The sequence below is a fragment of the Dermacentor andersoni genome, chromosome 11, assembly GCF_023375885.2.
Source record: "Dermacentor andersoni chromosome 11, qqDerAnde1_hic_scaffold, whole genome shotgun sequence".
NCBI classification, from domain to species: domain Eukaryota; kingdom Metazoa; phylum Arthropoda; class Arachnida; order Ixodida; family Ixodidae; genus Dermacentor; species Dermacentor andersoni.
The window spans coordinates 65523367-65545428 of NC_092824.1; the positions used below are offsets into that span (position 1 = coordinate 65523367).

The following is a 22062-nucleotide window of genomic DNA, read 5'->3' on the forward strand; positions in this document are numbered from 1 at the left end:
GGAACCAAGCGCAATCTGCTTGGAGACTGCCCGCGAAAGTGGGTTAACCTTGCAGCCTCTGGGTGTGTGCACCGGTGAGTAAAAAAAGCATTGCTTCGCATTCTCAATGACAATTGACGAGAACTTTATTACTTTGAATTCCTTTACGTGTGAGGCGGATAAGAAAGATTCCTGCAGTCATTTCTCAAGAGTGGAAAATAATAACTATAAAGTTATTGCTCTTCAAAGGCAATTCAAACGAGGCTCTTGTTATTTTGCGACATTGCTAAAATTCCTAACACGGAGTACAGCACAAAGAAATCGTTTTGGCTGTTTCTGCATAAATGATACGCTGCGATAAATTGTCTGCACATTAGTGGCAAATGTACTTCCGCTCATACAGTTACATTAACTGCATATGAGACATAATAAAATGAGTGTGTTTATCACCTATAGTATCTCGCAGAAAAAGATTGTCATCTAATCGAGCCTTCACTAAGCGCAGCCTACACAAAGACACCATCGAAAGAAATGAACATGCAAAACAGTGTTGTGTGTGTGTGTTTGCGTTTATGCCATGGACAGTTTTCTGCCACTGTTCTTAGTCATCCATGAATTACAAACTCCCTCACGCTTACACCGTAATAACTGAGGCTCTTTTTTCTTTCGACTCCAACCTCCAAGATTCTACTAATACTAGTTCCCCCGTTTGTACTCTGTTGTCTCTGGACTGTTACGGTTCAGTTCGTGCGACAATGAATGGAACAGATTCCAACCGCCTGTGACACGGTGTGCCTAATCATCACGCTTGTCAACATGAAGAGACTCGTCCGTCGGGTGTGTGCGACTGGATTATGCGCGGGATGTGCAAAACCTACTCCCATTCTGTCCTACATTCTACCCCTCTACGCCAAGGAATGTGGTTTCCCTCCCGTGCCCCTCCGTGTGGGTTGACCCGATGTGTCCTGACAAGGCCCTATACCGGGGAGCAGCAGAGAATGAGGTTGCCCGGGCGGTAGAGGGTATAAGAAAGCCGGGTGGCTTTCCATGCTTTTTCATGCAAAGCTCTTTACTAACCGGTCCACGCACTCAGAGGCTCCTAGGTTAATCTACTTTCGTGGGCAGACTCCAAGCAGATTGCGCTTGGTTCTGGGCACGTTTGTCGAATTCAACGGCGGGAACGGAACTGCTCTCCGCAAGATCATTGCAAAGACGGACAACGCTTTCCGCCTCGTTCGCAGAATCGCAAACCGGCATCGAGGCATGAAGGAAAACAATCTTCTCAGGCTGATCAATGCCTTCGCACTCTTCCACCTCACGTACACGATTACTATGCACAACTGGCTTAGAGCGGAGCGAGACAAGCTCAACGTTCTTATCCGCAAAATAGTCAAGAGGGCTCTTGGGCTACCCATCATGACCAATACCGAGGATCTCTTGAAGCTGGGGGTACATAACACCGCCGAGGAGATTGCCGAAGCCCAAGAACGCGCGCAACTCAGTCGCCTGATCACCACAGCGGCAGGTAACGCATCCTCGAAGAGCTGGGTTACCACCCTGCGGAATTCCCGATGGTCAGTACCCCGATCCCTAGGTGCATTCGAGACAAGTTCGTAGTGGCCCCTGTGCCCCGAAACGTCCATGCCGTCCACAACGAAGGCAGACGCAAGGCCAGAGCAGCAGCCATCCTCAAACAGATCAAGCAACACGACATTAGAGCAAGCTTCGTCGATGCCGCGGAGTACAGTGACGGGAAGACCTTTGCCGTCGTTGTGGTCGACTCGAGCGGAAAAATTTCCAATAGCGCCTCGATTTGCACTTCAGACCCCGGTGTCGCCGAGCAAGTCGCCATCGCCCTCGCCCTGCTAGACGGTCGTGGGTCCGAAATCTATAGTGATTCCAAAACGGCAGTTAGGGCTTTTCAGAAGGGTTGCATCGCCAAGGAAGCTGTTCGTCTTCTTAGCGGCTCGAGTCCACATGCTCTCACAAACCATTCAATTCACTGGTTTCCCGCTCACGTAGGATCGGTCGAGGGTGCTCCCCAGAACCTCAATAAGTCTGCCCACGAGGCCGCGCGTGACCTCACCGACCGCGCTTCCTCTATAAGGAGCACTGACTCCCCTCCTCTCTACGGTCACAGGGACGCTCCCGCTACTCACAACGAGATTATTAAATATTTCTACATGTCCAGAAGGGTCTTTCCACCCCCTCACCCCAAGTTTAATAGGGCGCAAGCCGTTTCGCTTAGGCTTGTACAGACCAGCACATATCCGTCTCTGTCTGCTCTCCACGAGGCTTACCCCGACGTGTATCGCGACGACGCCTGCCCGTCCTGCGGCCAGACCTCCACTCTACCTCACATGCTCTGGGAGTGCGGGTCGACATAGCCCAAGTTCATCAAGGAGGAGTGGGACTCGCTTCTGCGTAGCCCCGCTCTAGAAAAGCAAATCCTGGCCGTCCGGCGTGCCCGCGACCGGGCCGGTGGGCTAGACCTGCCGGTCCCGACGTGGGACTAGCCGGGTGCGCGACGAGTTCGCGTCCTCGCCGGACCTGCAATAAAGTTTATTCACTCACTCACTCACTCACTCACTCACTCACTCACTCACTCACTCACTCACTCACTCACTCACTCACTCACTCGCTCGCTGCCACGTGTGGTCGCATCTTAGCCCATACATGCAGGTCCACGTACGCTGAACGTTTCCGTATTGTCTTGGAGCGCCATACTCACCCGTGATGCTGTATTAAGCTTCTATTATTTATTTTTACGTCACCTCGTCTTCCCTGCCAAACCCTCTCCGAGTGAGTGAGTGGGATAAAAATTAATTGAAAAAAAAAATTAAAATAAGGCACGATAGTTGGGGCCCCTATTCCAGAGCCCCACTGCCACGAGCAGTTCGCTGGGCTTGGTCCAGCAGGGCCAATTGGTTCTCCCGACCCTCGTCCGCAAACCATGCATCCCACTGCCTATTCCTCATTAGCGGATGTTGGTGTATTATGGGGCTGTCTATGTGCGGAGGCCTCTTGGGGCACGCCCATGTGATGTGTTTTAGTGTGGGTGTGTCTGTGCACCACGGGCACTCGTCAGCGGGTGTATTCTGTGTAGGTGGTGCATGTTGGGGTATGTATTCGTCTGAATACGATGCCAGTTCCCGCTCCTGTTGGCTGTTTAAATTGGAATGAGGATGTGAAAAACCTGGTTCCAGCTCTAAGCAGACGCAGTTGAAGGTCACAAAACCCCGTCCCCGTAACAAGACGTACAAGCCAGGGCCAAAATCCTCATAGGTATTTTTCTGAACACTTAAATTGAACCGTGACTTGTTGATTTTTTGGACTAACTTTTGTTCCAGCATTCTTTGTTTGCATGTTTGTCATGGCTTCATCATTTCCTTTTTCAAGAAAATGGACAATAGAGAGATTATTGGTCTGCAAGCTGCCCACGCCAAACCATAAGAAGCTCAAGTCATCATAATGACAACAAGTCCTCTCGAACTATGTTCCTGACCATGAAATGTTTAAAAGTTTACCAGATAGAGGAGTGTGAGCCCTATCACGAAAGCAACAGTGTACAGTTTTGTATCGTACAGAGTGGAAATCCTAAAATTTTACGTACAAGGCTTTTAGGGACGTTTTATGACAAACACAGAAGCAAGATGTTGAGTCCCAAGTTCTTTCTTTTCTGGTCAGTATAGCTATGACGACCGGGAAAGGAACAATGCTGCAGGCTCCTATTTGCTAATGCAAAAATTCTCTCATCTGTTCTTTGCAAATCAACTTGACGGGCAGTAGCACCAAATATCACATGATCCCTGACAACAGTTATGTTTTACATGAAAATGCAAAGAATTTAAAAGGATCAAACGCACTCAATGTAACTGAGGAAATGATGCTTAATGTTTACTGAAACTCTGGCAGTCACTGTTCATTTTATTATTTTATTTTTTATTTAACATACCCCCAGTACCATATGGCATTAAAGAGGGGAGTGGTTACAAGGTAGTAGAGTAAAGTAAACAAACAAACAAACAAACAAACAAACAAACAAGTGCAGTGAGTTCTGGTAATATAATAATTCTCCCGGTTTTACATTAGCTAACGTTTTACGAAAATGTTTCTTATCGGTGACGGAAAAGTTTTATGAAATAGCGAAAGACGGCCCACTTTGCAGTGGTTAGCTAGTGGAATAAGTGCTAGGTTAGTTTTTATTGAGGCTATACTCGCAGTATGCTTATAATTAGAAAAAATGAAACGAGTAGAGATATTTTTTACTAGTTCAAGTGAAATAAGTTTAGCGCAACTGGGATCCCATATCGCAGATCCATATTCAAGTTGCGAGCATATTAGAGCCGTGTAAAGCTGCAGTTTCAACGTAGACGTTGATTTGAAAAAGTTGCACCGTAAGTACCGGAGCATATGATTAGCATTGTTAATGATGTACTATATGATAATGGTCCACTTTAGGTTATTTGCAATGTGTACAGCAAGATATTTGTACGTGATGACGTAAATCTAAGGGAATGTTGTTAAGATGGCAAGTGCTTGGATTATAATTAACATTTGTTAATTACAATTTGTTCATCTACAGTTCGCATGAAATCAATAGCTAGGCTAGCCCTGCACCGTGAGAGATAGCTTGAAAAGATATGTTCCCACAAGCGGCCTTCTCCACACTTGTCAACCAGACAAGCCACTAAAAACAATCTTTTTTTCTAGTCAGAGAGCAGATGACAAACCTAAGCACAGTGTGTTCCCCAAAAGTTTTTTGAAATATGTTTGGAGTAAGCTTGGTTTAGCATTCAGCCGATCAACAGTGGACGAGAAAGGGAAGCCTGAGCCTACGAACTGGTGTTCTTCATGGCCCTCACAATTATGCTTGCTTGTTGAAACGCTCACTCCAGGCTGAGGGTTCCCTTGCTCACCTCTATTACACAATTGAAGTGTTGATCTCCTTGCAACCTCTCTAGTTTATTTGAATACCTAAACCGATATTTTTTTTTTCAGCATCCAACCGTAACTTGCGTTGCCAAGGATCAGCGAGCATTATTTGGGCTTGCTTATACGTTTATTTAGGGTCCTTGTTTATTCACGCAATCTTTGCAAAGTCCGTGCAGGTACTGTTGACACCATAACGTTCTTCGGTTTCCTATGGGTACTCCACTTGTATCAAAGCCTTTACTGCCGCACTTGAACACTAAATGTGCAGCAGAAGTATCAACAGCAGACAACATATGCTGTAAAATTTAGCATAACGTTTTTTCCCCTACAATACGTGCCTCTCGCCAATGCGTTATGAAAATAATGAGACATTGCAACTCGAGCTCATCTTGCTGACAGTACATTTTTGTCGCGCACTTTTTATCTTTCTTTTGTTAATCTAGTTGAGATCGTCGAACGCGAACAATATACGTATAGTATGAAACACGTCGAGCAGCACCATACGCAACTACAAGTACGAGGGTAGTTTAGCATAAATATCGTCTGAAGCTTCGCTCTCCCTGCGTTAGCGGCACTCCGAAAACGATGAAAAAACGTCGATGGACTTCAACTTTGAATTCCATTAAATAGATGGCTATCTGATTTCCTGTATGTTGTAAACTTAGTGACTAACATCATTAAGTCCGCCTGACCTGTACGAAAATTGTGAGCTTCATTCACCATTGACAATAAACAGTGTAAGCTCACGTGTTTCAAGTGTCCTCCTTTTTGATAGTTGAGGCCTCTCGGTCACCTGGCGACATAATAAAGATATCTGTAGTCATGTTAGAGTACCGTACACCGGAATTCTTCCCCGAAAGCAGTAACAAAACGCCAAAAACCAAGCAAGCTAGCAGCGCGGCGAGCCCCATCAACCGCTACCGCAGAGGCCGTATTGGTCACTACGTAATGATGACGATATCCGGATGGATGGACGGATGTTATGAGCGACCCCTTTGGAACGGGGCGGTGGGTTGCGCCACCAAGCTCTTGGTATTTTATTGCTTAATGTCCTACCTATGTTAAAAAAGAAAAAAAAGAAAAAAATTCCATACCGAATTCTCATAAAGAAAGTTTATGAACCCCCTATTCTGAACTTTGTTTTTGTATGTCTCCGTTGTTGGTCGTTTCACTACTTTTCTTCCACCAGCCTTCCAATTGCCTCTTACTAATCTGTATAGCAGAAATGTTTACTTTCCCCCTGCTTTCGCTCAACCCGGAGGCTTCAAGGAGGTCAGTGATTCCTAAATCGACCACCGGACGGATATCTTCACATTCGAATACAACATACTCCATCGTTTTCCGAGCTTTACCGCAGCAAGCACATGCTTCTTCTTCCTTCTTATATCTCGCTTTATAGAGGCGTGTTCTAAGGCATCCTGATCTCGCTTCGAAAATAAATGAGCTTCCCTTCGAGCTATCATAAATTGTTTCTTTCCTGATTTCGTTTTTTCCTCTTAAGTTGTTACTCATGGCAGGTTTCTTTTCCATTGCCACCACCCATGAGATTAATTCAGCCTCTCTGGCTTTCCGCTTGATGTTCTTTGTTGCTGTGTCGCTCACCATATAGGCCACAAACTTGCTGGTGAGCTTCCTAGTTCTCTTCCTCCAGTGTTAATCAATGTTTTTCCTGTGCGAATACCTCAACACTCTCCCAGCCCATTTACTTTCTTCCAATTTGCTCAGCAGTTCTTCATAAGAATTTTTACTGTGATTACTGTTAATTTACGGCATCCGTGCACATTACTGCTGTCTTGCTACGCTGCGCGTAGGGAGTAAGGGGACATAATTTTCGAAAGCAAAGTGAAGAAAAACCGTAAAAAAGTATTAAAAATTATCTCAACTAATGGGCTGACGTCCGTTGAGGAAACTAAAGCCTGCAAAACTGTCACCACAAGAATAACTCGGTAAGTAGCCTATAGCGTTTGTTTAAGGTTTCAAAAAAGCAACTCGTAAAAATGCACATGCCCGCGATTTGCCTATATAGGGTGCCCCAGCTAACGTTAGCAAAGATGTTCAATAACAGCAACAAAACCCATGATTTAAAAAAATACGGTGCAAAACAGGATCTTAAGCCGTATGGTGTTTGGTCGCAAGACATCAGTCGACTGCAGAAGGTCTTATAATTGCACATTACACCGTGTTTTTTAACTCTTTCTGTTTTGTCACACAACTTGCCCAGCGCTAGCTGGGACACACGGTATGCATAGTTCGTTAAAAACAGTTGCTCTCCGTTGTGCAATATTGTTTGCGAGGTTCTTAGCTCCTCGAGAAGCTTCTGGAAGTGAATATATACGTCGTGAGAATGCGCGATAGTTGCGTTCACGTTAGACACGACGTCAATTGGCTACACCTGTAAGTCAGCAATATATTTGTGCTTGGAGGACACGGACGCAGCAGCGTGTCGAACCAAACCAAAAAGAAAGGAAGAGAGAAATACGCTGTATGCTAGACCAACATGTGCGTCCGAACGAGCCCCAGGAGGTATCAAAATGTAAGTCTCAATGAGAGAGGAAGCGAAGGTTGGTCGTAGAGCAGGTAAATTCAACGGCAAGGACCTAACTGTCGCCAATTTGTAGTCGGAAATTAACATCGCACAATACCCCTGTAAAGGATGCACCGCCGCAGATATAGCCACGTTGAGGCAAAGCTGCAATACGGCACGTTTTGATGAAGTTAAGTGGGTTTGCATGGAATAAGCAAGGCTCACACGAAGGAATGGTGCCTGGAAGGCAGCTTAAGCGGTGTCCACATGAATCGAAGATTGGTCGCAGAGTAGGTAAAATAACGGTAGGCGTGTAATCGTCGCCAATATATAGTTGAAAATTAACTACATTCCACTATACCCCTGTAAAAAATGCACCACAGTGGACTAGATGTATCGAGGCAAAGTTGCCGTACGGCACGTTTTTGGGAAATAAAACGTGTTCGCTCGTACTAAGCAGGACTCGCACGAGGCAATGGTATGTGGAAAGACGAGACAGAAGTGTAATGACGTACACAAGTGTTAACTTTCAACTAAAGCTTTATTTCTAACACAATATTATTTATACGTGAAAAACCATGCGCGTGAACCATGGTACAATGGCATAGATGGCGAAAGAAAACGAACAAAATCAGACCAACAAGAGACACCACGTTATGGAGGAGGGAAAAAAATTCTAGAATTAAAGTAACCTGCCACAATTCGCTTGTCGGTCATCGTCTACACATGTCAAACCTAGACTGGGCAATTCTTTGAATGTTAGCATTTTTCCCCATTTTCTTTCACCCTTTCTGCGATGATAAATGGTTCAAGCGCATGACTTGTGATATGTAAATAGCAGTGTATCAGAGATAAAGCTTCAATGGGAAGTTAACGCTTGTGTACACTGTTTCCCTTCTAACGAAAAGAAGCGTAAGCCTTTTGATTACCAAGGTGGTGTTGGGGGTCCCAGTTACCGGGGAATGCGAGATAAGAAGTAAAAGTGCTCCTGGAAAAAGTCCCACATTAAAGTTTACGTTAGTTTCGGTCGGTGGAGAGAAATTACAAATAACTTAAATATAACAGCAACATAAAGCAAAATGCACCACTGATTGGTAAACTTAAATTATTTTTGTACTTTTCCGCGTTTGGGCAAATACGAAACTGTCACACGAGGAAGCTACACTGGTTCAGTATCTGCTCCAGGAAACCGAAAGCATTGTCAGAGATTCCGGACTACTTGGCGCAGTAACACATATGGATGAGAGAGAGAAAGAGAAAGAGATACAAGCTTTATTGACGTGCTGGAGATAGACCTTAGCCTGGCTGTTCGCCTGACAAGCTACTCAAGGTGCTGGGTGATGATTACGACATACAATACAGCGATAAACACTTAACAGCACATACAGTCACACGCACGGATATATACGCTATAGAGATATTTACCAAGTTTCGTTAAGGCTCGTGGCCTGCAATTCACAGGTCAGCAGAGCTGTTTCGTGGCGCGTAACGCCCAGGTGGTGCTTTGCCATGGACCGAGAATGTGCCGCAGTTCGAGGCTCGAGTACCATTGAAGGTGTAGTGCCGCCTTCAGAGACCGTCTCTTTGACGCATAGCGGCAGCAGTCACACGGAACATGCGGAGGAGAATATGCCGCAGACCTCTGTAGGTCTGTCGTATATTGCTGTAATTTCCCAATCTTGTTGCTGCTTGTTGCCCCATCGAACACACGGCTCATACACATAATAGCGGATTGATCGAGAGATGGGTGCGTTATACAGAGTTATAATCGAAAATAAATTTTCAGGACTTCTATAGAGCAATAAGTGCTACTGAAGGTGAAATTACATGTTAAAATGATTGTCATTGTTTTCCATCGGTTCTCGAAAGGCAGTGGATATTGGCCAGAAGTCGTCTTGAAAGGACGCCGAGACCAATATTCAAGCAGCTTAGACTCGTAAATTGTTCTTCCAATATCCTCTTTTCGTTCATCTTGCGAGGAATTTTACCAGTCACTGAAAAAAAAATTGAATTTTCTGAATTTAGGGCCCATATTTCAGCGCCGTTACGCCAGGGTAAGGTCGCGTAGGTTGCAAGCTAGGTCTAGGGTTTCATCGTTACGTTGGAATGCAAATTAGTCTTCCTTTGCCAATGAATAATGCTCCAAGCCCATTTTCCTGCATAATGCGCAGTATGTTTTTGACATGAACGTACGCGGTATGTTCTTGGCGTGAATTCATGACCGCTGTCATAAGGCATGACATTCACAGCGTGCCAGTGCTAGAACTTCGTTTTCACTGACGTCATCCTTATCCGACCCTTGTGATGCCGCCGTCGTCACGCCCTCTTCGTCATACAGTGGTCACGCATATACGGTGAACGTAATGACGTTGTTGGCTTTCTGTCGTCGTCACTTCCGCTTCGTCATTCGACTCTCGTCATGTCATCGTTGCCACGCCATCGCTGTGACTGCGTCGTCGTCGTCGTCGTGCATTTGTCATACTGTCATGATGTCGCGGTCATTCCATCGTAGTCACTTTAGCTTCGTCATCCGACTCTCGTCCTGCTGTCGCCGTTGTGCCATCGTCATCGTGCCACAGTCGTCACGCAATCGTCGTCGCACAATTGCCGTCATACCATTCTCGTCGTGCTCGTTGTCGTAAATATCGTCGTGGTAATTCCAGCTTCATCACCTGAATCTTATCATGCCGTCGTCACCCCTTCTACGCAGACACAGTGGCCTAAGTTGTCGAATGGCTTGAGCCCAGATGCTGTCGCAGTCGGTGAATCGCCATCACTCTACCTTTGTCATCTAGCTCGTCCTCTCGTCGTCGTCACACAGTCGGCGTGCATTCGTTGTCATAACTCCATTGCGATTCGGTTGGGGTTGTTCAGTCGGCCTCATTCCTGGCACGTCATGCAGCTCTCGCATGCCGTCGCCGTGACGACATCGTTGTCAACGCGTTGTCGTCATACGGTCGTCGTCACGCATTCGCTTTCATAGCGTTGTCGTGATACTCTCGCAGCCATTGCACCATCGTCATTCCTTCTTTGTTACCTGACTGTCGTCATGCCGGCGTAGTCACACAGTCACCATGCATTCCTTTTCATATCAACGTGACGCGGCTGTGGTCATTCCATCTTCGTGACTCCAACTTCACCATGCGAATATTGGGACGCCGTAGCCGTGACGCCATCGTTGTCAACGTGCTGTCGTCACGCATTCGTTGTCGCACCATCGCCGTGATCCTGTCTGGTGGTTCCTTCATCGCCATCATTCTAACTTCGTCATCCGGCTCCTGCCATGCCGTCGTGGTCACGCCGACGTTTGAACCATTGTCATCACTTCAGAAATGTCAACCCATTGTCGTCGCACCGTCATTATACGGCTTACGTCCTTCCGGTGACGTCATTCCGTCGCTGTACGTCATTCTATCGTATTCACGCTATTGACATTAAATCGTGATTGCGCCACATTTGTCGGGCCATTGCAGTCATTGCGTCGTCAGGCAGTCGCTTTCTCGCTCTCGTTCTCGTGCCATTTTCATTTCGTCGTCGTGCCGTCGTCTTCACTGCGTCGTCGTCAGGCAGTAGCTCTCACGCAGTCATTGCCGTACCGTCGTCATTCCGTTGTGACTGTGCCATCGCCATTACAGCTTTGTCTGGTCATCGCCGTAGCGGCGTCGTCAAGCCATTGTCGTCATACACCATAAACTCGTCGTCCTTCCCCATTATCTCCATGCCGGTGTCGTCGCGCTATCCGCGTTTTACCATCGTCATCATTTCACAATCTTCTTCCCGTTGTGCTCACGCCGTCGTCACACCTCTTTTGCTGTTCCGTCGACGTCATTCAGTCTTTCCATTGTTTTCATAACATCGTCGTCATAGTGTCGTCGTCGCGCACTCGTGCTCATTGGCGACTTTGGCAAGCGAGTGCCGCAACAATGTGGGCTGATACCGTGGACCGTATACATTATATAACCGAAGAAAGGAAAACCTCAGAATTATTAGAGGTCATTGATAAACGTCCGCTCAGGAATACGCTGTGTCGCTACGTTGATCGAATGCTAATCGGATTACCGTCGATAGCCATCGTGCAATGGGCTCTGCCGTATTTTGCCTTTTTTTTTCACGAATGGTCGTGTTGTTGTAGCTTAGCATATTTCACTTACACACATTAACTTACTGTACGCTCTTTAGTCTCCCTTTCAATGTTTCCCTGGTTCTCGCTCTGGCGGCTTGGATCACAACGAAGAACTGGCTTTGATCGTGCAAGCTTTTCTGTACTTTACAGCGTCGCGCCTCGACACTGACGAAGAATTAATGCACGGCGCTTCTTTTTTTTCCCCCAGCGCCTACGCTTCTTTATTAGCGGCGCACTGTCTCCACGCGCGAGGGCACGCCGCTGAGGTAGTTGTGCGGCCGGACGCCCGTGATGAGTATCTGGCGCCGAGCGAGGCCCACGAAGATGTGCTCGAGGGTCATGTCGCTCAGCGAGAACTCGGGAAGCCCCTGGTCGCTCTTGATGGCCACCATCTTGGTGAACAGCTCGCTCCAGCTGGTGTACGTCTTTCCGATGCTGAAGCTCATCATGCCCTGCGCAGAGGAGGCAAGCGGAGATCAGGATACCACGCGGTGCGCGTTCCAGACGGTTACGCGAGTTACAATTATTCCAGCAGATGGCGCCACATAGGCACACCCACTAACACCCACGAAAGAGCGACGCAAATCTGGCGAGGCTGATACAATATATATTCAATTTCTTTTTTATTTTCATTCGTTAGCAAAGCGGCTGTGGTAGCTATTTTTGTAGCTTAGTGGCTTCGACGTTCCGCTGCAAAGCTAAAGGTCACGGGTTCGATGCCTACCGCGGCCGCTGCATTTCGATTGAGGCGAAATTAAAAAATTAAACGCTCGAGTACGTATATTTAGGCGCTCCTTAAACAACCCCGTTTGGTCAAAAATTTATCCGCAATTACCACCACTACGACGTGCTTAAAATCCGATCGTGGTGTTGGCTCGTAAAACACCATAATTTATCGTTTCTGTTTATTTATTTGACATTACAGCGTTGCTTGTACTAGTTGAGAAAGACGCAAAGCCAACCTCTCTTGAACATAGCGGCGCAGCCTCAGCACCAGAAAGGGTAGTGGCCCCTCGGAATTTCGCCGAAGTCAACCTTCATTGCAACTTTGGTGATGTCGCGGATTCTATCGTGAAGTTACGCATTTTAATGTATTCTTGTCGCATATGAGATAGTTTTGGTGCAAGAAGTTTCGATTCCATTGCAATGAAACGACATTTTTTTTTTTTTACCGATAAGAATAACCATTCCTGGGTTTATGCCAGTTTAACGATATTCTGTCGGTTTATCAACTAACCAACTTTCCACTGGTTCATTTCAAGAAATGAGCACCGGTGTACTCTCGATCGGTTCTTTCGTGGTGTAAAATTGTGCCTGTAAGCGCTTGTAATCTTTTCCGAAATTTCACGTGAACGAGTGTATATAGACTCTATAGGATCGTCTAACTTAGCGCATAGAGAAGAACCATTAGTGAAGAAAGTTATCAATCCAAAAAAAAAAAAGAACGCTGCGAATAGTTTAAGTTCTCCGCTTTCATATATTTCACGAAGATATGGGTGCTCAAGCTACACAAATCGACGAGCTACAATCGTCGTTTCGAAAACGCAGTCGCCAAACCTGTCCTAGCCGAGATGCGCCCGGCGTAATTGCGGGGCTCTATCACTTTGAAGCAGTGTAGACGAGCTTTGCGAAGAAGCGAGACGTTTGCAGATCCCACGCAGTGTGGGAGCCCACGTTGTGGCGAATCATCTGCCCGCACAACACACGTGGATCGACGTTTGTTAAAGAATTAAGTAGATGCTGAGTAATGTGGCATTTGCATAAGATAGGCGAGAACGGCAGGGGTTTACATAGTCGACAGTGCGTTTGCTTAAGTGATCATACTTGACGTACGCTACGCGCTTGGTGCATTGAAAGCGACGAACCACAAGTGGACGCACCGTCAACGCTCTGCTCAATCGGCTCGGCGGTCGAGAAGGGGCGGAATTATTTGTTCGCAATGCGCACGCAACACTACATACAAGCACACTAGCGTTCTTGATGCGCGGCTGTTTGTATGCACTGGTCTGAGCGGAGAGGACAGCAAAAGTCAGGGCAACATCATCTAATATTTGACTGGGCGACACGTTTTCAAGTCGGCCTTATATCGCGTACCATCGAGACGTGAAGCGGCTGCAAACGTCACTGGTGGTGCTCCTAACCGCACCAACGTTGTGAGGCGCCTGGCAGCTGCCGGGGCACTGTTTCTTTTGCACAGCAGCAGTAGCTTTGCGTACTGCAGCGCCCCAACGAGTAGCACCCCGCCTCGGTAGCACCCGCGTATTGTTAAAGCGCAACGCTGAACCTTGGTATAGCTGTCAGTTTACATTATATATTGTCATTAAACTTGCTCGTCTGAACGGGCTATAAGTGGGGTCGCGCATATATGTGGTCGCTTTCCCACCGGCACAGCCGGTTTTCTTTTTTTTCCCCTCATGGTGCCGGCTGCCGGTTCGACCTCCACACCAGCACGCTATTTGCCGGTTTTCCGGTTCTTCCAAAATCGGCACCTTATAAGCTGCGTCGCAAGCGCTTTGTCGGGCGTTTGTACATAGCACGTCGGCTGAATTGTCACCGACGAATTCATCCCTATAATTTCCGGTTATTCCCTTAATTGCTTAAGGCGTCATGTATTTTGCAGCCATCTTGACTTCCGCGTATTGCTACGTTGTTCGTATGTAACGCTATAAGTATTGCCTTACGAATAATGCCTTATAGATAAGTTATTTGTAGCAAGAACAGCAAGAACATTTTAAAAGTGCATCAGATGTTCTACACAGCATTTGAATAACGCCAAGCTTATGTTCGGCGTATCGGCTTTTATTTTGTTTTCATTAAAAAAACCTGTTTCTCAAATTGTTTCGTTTTTTTGGGGGGAGGGGGGAGGGAGGGGTGCACAGGCGGCAACGTTACTGTATATATAATGTTTTTGCAGTGTGAGGGGGCAAGTCGCACCTTGTAGTTGTGCCAGAAGGTGCACTGGTGGAACTCGTCCTGCATCAGGTCGATGAGGCAGCGCTGGAAGTAGTAGTCGAAGCGCTTCTCCTGCGGCAGCCGCAGCGTGACCATGTAGCTGCGCCCGTACTTCTGGTTCATCTGGATCGCGTCGCCCAGCGCCTCGATCTTGCCGTCCTCCATGACGGCCACCCGGTCGCACAGAACCTCGCAGTGCGACATGCTACGTGCAAAACACCGGTGGCTTAGCGATCACCAGGTCTTTGTCCACAAGTTCATTAAGACACGCCTAACATTGGCCTCATTCAAAACCAGACTGATAAATCATATGTGAACCACTAAATGTTCCGCATCGCGAATTCTCTCGTCTGGTTGTGCGTGACATTTCTTTGTAATACTGATGTTCTTGCATATTGTACGTATTTTAGCTTTTTTGGTGTAACGTGTACATTAGTTACATCTCTGTTGCAATATTCTGGTCTGTATTTCCAACGCCGTTTCGTGGTGAACGAACGCGTGCATAGTCTTCTTCTTTTTCAGGTCCTTTTTTTGTTTCTTTGTAAATGTAATTTTTCTCGATCCCTGTGAATTTCTTATTAAAGTGTTTGAATCCATGTTTGCTCCAGTACTTTCTTTTTCATATTGATCGTTTCCATTAGGCATTTTCGCCTCCTTCTCTTATTAGACTCGCTTGTCCTGTAATTAACTAACGCCGTACCGATAGGAGGTCGCGCTGACATGTGGTTTTATTTTGGGATCTCTTCCGTAGCACTTGTTTACCGTGACGCGTATCATATCGAGACAGGCATCTTCATGCTGCGACAACAAACTTGAACTACGCAAAGCCAGCGAGTGTGCTAGCAAAAATAAACATCCATTATCAAAAGTATGCAGGCAGAGAGGTCCGCATGGCCGCCCTGCAAACACCGGGCGGCCATGCGATCACAGCAATCTTTTGTCACGAGACGTAACTCGGCTAATTAAAGATAGTGCACCCACAAGCATTCTTGTCCTAATTTTACAGCCGCCGGCTATGCGTATTCTCGGCAGAATTGCCCCGTAATAAAACACGTTCCCAAACGCTTTCTTTTTTTCATTACACCACCGGTGAGAACGAATATATAATGGAGCGCGTATGCCCGCTGTAGCCACTAATTTGGCTTTTTCTGCTTCCCGCGTCTATTTTGGCGACATCGTGTATTTAAATAGCACAAAACAAACACCGAAGGAAAAGCAGCTCGCAGATTAGAACCTGAGTTTAACACTTGACTAGCGATTCGCCTACAAAACATCCGCTTTATACCCTATGTCTCCAACCTTCGCTGTCCGGTTTTCTGCCTCCCAGATATTTATTTATTAAATATACTGCGGTCTTTGAAAACCAAGCAGGTATGAAAAAATATTCTTTACAATTTAGCACCTCCTAATTGCAAATAGAAAAAAAGAAAGCAACAAACACTACTGCAGTGATAAAACATGACTGATGGCAAGCAACACAATAACATGATGCAGCACTTCCCACTGTTGTGGGTTACTGAAGACAAGGGTTATACGCAGAGATCAGAACACTTGGTAATCTTACGCTAGGATCAAGCGCGTAATCGTATTTGAAGCGAATAGCTATCTTTATCTATCTATCTATCTATCTATCTATCTATCTATCTATCTATCTATCTATCTATCTATCTATCTATCTATCTATCTATCTATCTATCTATCTATCTATCTATCTATCTATCTATCTATCTATCTATCTATCTATCTATCTATCTATCTATCTATCTATCTATCTATCTATCTATCTATCTATCTATCTCCCGTTCTCTCGCTCGTTCATTCGGGCTATTCGCTTGCATTGACGATCATCGTCAGTGGTTTCTGGACAACTTTCTCTCCCCGCCTCTCAGGCAACTGGGTAGCTCCAAATGGTCCTTACGGGAAAGGCAGCAAACGGCAAACACTCACCGGTGCGAGGTCATGATGATGGACACGGCCTGGCTACCCTTGAGCAGCTGCAGCATGCGGATGATCTCGTTGCGGTAGAGCGGCTCCACGTCCGAGTACGGCTCGTCCACCAGCAACACGGGAGGGACGCCGATGGCTGCTGCCGCGAGCAGCAGCATCTTCATCTCGGCGTGACTGCGTCAATATCTTTGCGGTTGCGCTTTCATTTTTCAGCATATGAGTAAACTGATCGTGTTCGCGACGTCACCGAAAACATGTAGTTAGGAACTATGTCAACGTGCTAGCACTTTTTTTGAATACTTCACGTAATTTCCGGAGGCCATCTATGTTTGTATCTAACCATTTTTCCGCCTCCTGGGTCGCTGGGGGTAGTCAGTGGTCGAATGGGTAGCGCATCGGGCCACTGTGCTGAGGCAACAGGGTTCGAAACCAACCCTTGGGTCAACTTGGGTCACTGAGTATGTGGCAATGTGTACATACGTACGGCTCTTCAACGAACCTCTCTCACGCCGAAATGGGTCACCGTAGACGTGGGACTGGGCAGGTGCCGCTGTTCGAAGAAACTACACGACGCCGACTTGAAGTACTTGCGTATGTGGCGCTCGGTCTGTGTTGGCCTTCAATGAACATCTTCGATGCCAACATTGGGTAACTAGGTATGTTGTACCACTGGGAATGTGCCGCTCTACAATGACGAAACCTATCGCTTAAATGTATCCGATACTGAACGGAATCGAATTCACGTCACAAGGATTCCCCAAGGACCGCAGCCCGACGCATTAGCAGGCTGCGCCACAACTGCACTGCGCATTCGTCGCTATACAATGACCCTCTCGCCAACTTGGGTAGCTGAGTATCTGCCACTGAAATGTGCGGCAAGCCAGGGAACAATTCTCAGCATTCTCAGGCAGTGGCGCGCCAAGCCTCTAGTCTCGGAGGCCACGCACAGGCTTCGCGGCGGCGCCGCCAGATGGCGCCGAGTGCTCACAGGGAAGCGCGAAGAAGTCCCGCTGCAGTGCACGCCTCCTACATAACTCGTTTCGACGGTGGCAATACGTTGCGTCACTATAGTTATTCAATGCTAACGCATTACCGTCGACAGTCATCTTAAGATGGGTTCCGTCGCAGTTTTCTTGCTTCTCAACCTACCGCCTCCCCCCCAAGTTAGATGTCCAGTTGCTGAAACCCTGACGCTAGCGACAACATTTGTTCGACTAAGTGTCCACCAATTCCTTTTAGTGCACCTAAGTTTCTGCAAAAAAACAAGGGAAGGACCTGCGTGAAGCAAGCGCACGGACACGGGGCACCAAGCGCAAACTACCAACTATTTATTTCTTTATATTTAGAAACTTCAGAATAGAGTCGACCACTGCTGCTAATTTGACCTCGGTTATTTTTTTTTCTACATAATTCGAATGCACTGAGAAGTGTCGGAGACTTAACCATACATTGCCATGGAAAGTAAACCTGTTTAGTTCGAACGTGAAACAATACCACTTCGGTAAATTCGGCACCCACCGACTCCCGTTGAACACCCTCATGCCTGCAAGTGTTAACGAAAGGTTAAACACGCAAGAAATTCAGCATACTTCTGTGACGAGAGTGACGCTGAGGTCACCCCGCTGTGCGGCTATAGTGTTAAGACTTGGTTCACCGCTGCGGAACTTTTGCGTTCAACGCTAAGGTAGCGCTTAAACATTCCGGCGCTCTTCGCGGCCTTCTGGTTCAGCCGCGCTTTAGTAGTGAGAAGCAAAAAGACATTACATACTACTTCAAGCCATGATGAAGGCTTGAATTTTTTCAGTTAGCCGGCGCTTGTTAATTCGATCTTTCGGGTAATTCAAACAAATCTTGATGGCCCGCAAGTGTGGAACGGGTGTCGATCGACTGCATATATACGGGGTGCTTATTTTTTAGCTCCACCAAATGTTAAAAATTTGCCTGTGGAAAACAGCACAATTCTAACCCTTGATCTAAGTTATTCAATGCATCGGCCATTACTTCTATGAGAAATCAAAATATGTAATTGAATAATTAACATAACTACACTAACCAGTATTTTAGTTCGTTGCTTTACGGTACATACTTCAATTAACAAATTGTAGCCGGTGAGTTCGCAACGCGCATTCATTTGAAACGGATGAGGACTACGCAAGTTTGCATACATAAATTTTCAATGTGTCCGGCGAAATACATTGCCGTTCCAGTTATTTTTGTGCTTCAATGCATAGAACAGCGTGTTCTTAAGAGGAACAACAATGCATTTCTGCCGCAAGTTTGACGCCGCATATCTCAAAACCGCTGCCATCCGAAGAATTCGTTTCAAGTGGATATGCCTTGCCAACACAGTAGCTGAAATTCCTACATTGAAATATGCGCCGTCAAGTAATTAACTTAACATTTAGTGTAATTATGTTAATTATTCAATTAGGCATTTTTATTTTTCGTGGAAGTAACGGCCGTCTCGTCAAGCTCATCAGGTAATTTAGATCAAGGGTTACAACTGGGCTTTGTGCCACAGGTAATTTTTAAAAATGTTGTGCAACTAAAATAAAACACTTTATATGTGGCCACATCGCATGTGCAATGACGCGTTCGCGAATCTATATTCCGATGTCATCAATTACCACCGATTAAGATAATCTCTGTTCTGCCGAGAGCTACCTCTATAAAGTAGGTGCGCTGATACAGGTGCTATGAGGGGACAGCTCTCACGATTTTTTTTTCTTTGCTTGCTAGTGAATTACGCACCGTTTTTCTGATGTCAAAAAAATAATTCGCACTTGCAGTGCAGTGCGCATGTAACATTGTCACATATAACGTTCTCAAGCTTCTGAAGAACAGAATTTATAGTTAGCGCTTGGTATCTTGCGTCCGTGTACTTCCTTCCGTCTTTTTCTTTCGTCGGTCTTGAACACAAATTTATGCATGTTTCGAGGAACGTGGGGAACTTGGTGGGGTTTGCTAAACATTGTTTCTTGGGCGCAAGAGACATACGAATAGAATTACATACATACATACATACATACATACATACATACATACATACATACATACATACATACATACATACATACATACATACATACATACATACATACATACATACATACATACATACATACATACATACATACATACATACATACATACGTATGTACGTACTTGTGTGTGGGAGGGTGCGTGCGTGTCCGTCCCTTCGTATGCCGCTTATTGCGCTCAAAAACGACGTTTAGGTACGTTTGACAATTTAAGCTTCTAATCAATAAATCTAAATTTTGCTTCTCCCACGTTGCTTTTCACGGGATTCAGTTTTTCCCAAAAAACTATAGCCTCTCGCGTTTCCGTCTCATTTTCCCTTAGAACCACTTAGAAGTTCGACTGTGTGGCCCGGCGTGAAACACCGCCGTCGTCGATCACCTGCACTTGTTGATCATCTGGTCCTCCCGGAGCCTCCCGGTGAGCGCCAGGACGCCGAGCAGCGCCTGGCGCCTCCAGACGACTCCTCGCAGCCTGGCCACGGTTTCCAGCAGCTCGCCCACGGTGAGGCACGGCAAGCTCTCCTCGGAGAGGCCGTCCGGCGCGTAGCCTATGCCCTGCTGCCAGGCGCGCAGGTCCCCGCCCAGCGACAGCGCGGCCGTGTACGCGCCGCCTCCCGTGGGGACCTGGAGGCCGACCAGGATCTCCAGGAGCGCGCTCTTGCCGGAGCCGTTGACGCCGATGAGGCCGAAGCACTCGCCGCGGTTCAGGAGGATGCTGACGCCGTTCACGACTTCCACCTGCCGCCAGAGGACGCGAGCGAAGCGACGGCAGTCGTGAAACAGATTGGCGTACGAATAGGCATCAATCATCAAAGCGTAGTTGTATTGCGAGAGCGATTGTGTATGGACAGTGCAGGCGCGGGCTCGCGCCATGTGCTGTGGGTGCGAGTGAAAGCATGCGGGGTGAGCCGAGGATTGAAGTAGTAAAGGCAAGGCGCAGAAGACCAGGACTCAAGAAGAAGAACACAAACGACAGGACCGGCGCCGGTCCTGTCGTTTCTGTTCTTCTTCTTGAGTCCTGGTCTTCTGCGCCTTGCCTTTACTACTTCAAGCATGAACCAACTAGCCCAAGCAAGAGTTTTACTTGAGCCGAGGATGGTGGCTCGATCTCGCGCGCGCGAGGGAGGAAGGCGGATGGTGGTTTACGCGCCGTCTTCCATCGCGCGTAATGCACCGGGGGACGGGGAGAGGAATTTCACTCTGGCGGCGTTCAGTGTAGCATGGCCGCGCATGCCTATCTTGAGAGCGACCTGCGATGGGTACACAGTTTAGCTGCGCCGAAGGCTGATAGCTTCGTGTGCGTTCTGTTCTCGCCGCTTAGTTCGCGTTGAAGCGAGAGGGAGCACGAAGGTCATTCCGCTCGCTACTGCTGCCGCTATTACTCACGCCAGCGTTTTGACAGCGAGTGTTTGAGCTCATCGAGTGAGATGTGTTTATATTTGCCTGCGTGTGCGTGACACCGTGCTAGTTAATTTAGTTAGTGAGCGAATACTTACAATTCTATACGGCTGATAAACCTACTATCCTTACTTCGTATGGCTGTCTGATAAGCTGCTATCGAAATCGACGCTTCTTGGCCTTTCGAGTGAAACTGCGACATTTTTTTTTTTTTTTCACCACAGGAGACCTCGTAGGTATCGTCGCATGGGGCTTTCAACGGGGCCTCTGGCGTGATGCGCAGCAACAGTATGGGGACCTGTTCAAATGGCTGAGCCAAAATCAAAACGCTCCTAAGCAAGTATGGTGTTATGAGAGAAGCCATAGTGGGCGACTCTGGATTAATTTTCGCCATCGCGGGTTTATTATCGCGAACTCATATCTGAGTACACAAAGGTTTCGCATTTAGTACTCATCAAAGTGCGGCCACCGTGGCCGGGAACGGAACGTACGACGTCGTGCTCGGCAGCAGAATGACATAGCCACCACGGGAATGATGGGTGGTATACCTGGATTTGGGCCTAATATTCGTGTTTTTGGTTTCGTGCGTTCTTGTGTCGCCATCTACCGAGCTTCACATTACTAAACTTCCAAACACACGAAGGCAATAACTCTCGGCGCGCATGCATCATGATTGCGAATGGCTGTACTTGTATCGCAATACTTCGTTCAATATAATAGCGCCACTCGCCATCAGCATTCATTATTTGCATGTTTGAGCCATTTTCTGTATCATCAATGCATGCGTCCGTTTCGGGTCGGTGGCGGGAAAAAAAAGAGGAGATGACGTGGACGTTGTTAGGTTTAAGCTGTGGGAACATGAGCTGTAGAATACCGTTCGCTGAAAAATGGACCTTCCTGGCTCTTCCCTCTCTCAACGTACTGGTGCAGGTTCTGGGTAGGCCTACACCCTGTGAACTCTGGGGGCACGAAGCTGTAGGCGCCACCAGCTCCGTCAAAACACCTCATGTCACCCGGGGAAGCCGTCGCCTACACAGTGGAGCCACCCGAGTTTGATGCGCTGGCAAGCCCGTCGAGAACCACGTCGACGGCCATGGCAGGTTAGGCACGGGAGGCACAAACTCCAACCCCGTTCCATCGATTGTCCTCGCGCAGCGCGTGTA

The 22062-nt window shown here is 47.1% G+C and overlaps 1 protein-coding gene across 1 annotated transcript; it reads right to left on the bottom strand.

The window, feature by feature from the left end:
• Window positions 1-11657: 11657 nt before the first annotated feature.
• Window positions 11658-20312, bottom strand: LOC126518384 (uncharacterized). The gene is made up of 4 exons (XM_050168253.3): window positions 19881-20312; window positions 16461-16634; window positions 14496-14718; window positions 11658-12013 (listed from the first exon to the last, which is right to left on the bottom strand). The coding sequence occupies exons 1-4, from the start codon at window positions 20309-20311 to the stop codon at window positions 11786-11788; spliced, it is 1056 nt and encodes a 351-aa protein (XP_050024210.3). The 5' UTR covers window position 20312; the 3' UTR covers window positions 11658-11785.
• Window positions 20313-22062: the final 1750 nt, after the last annotated feature.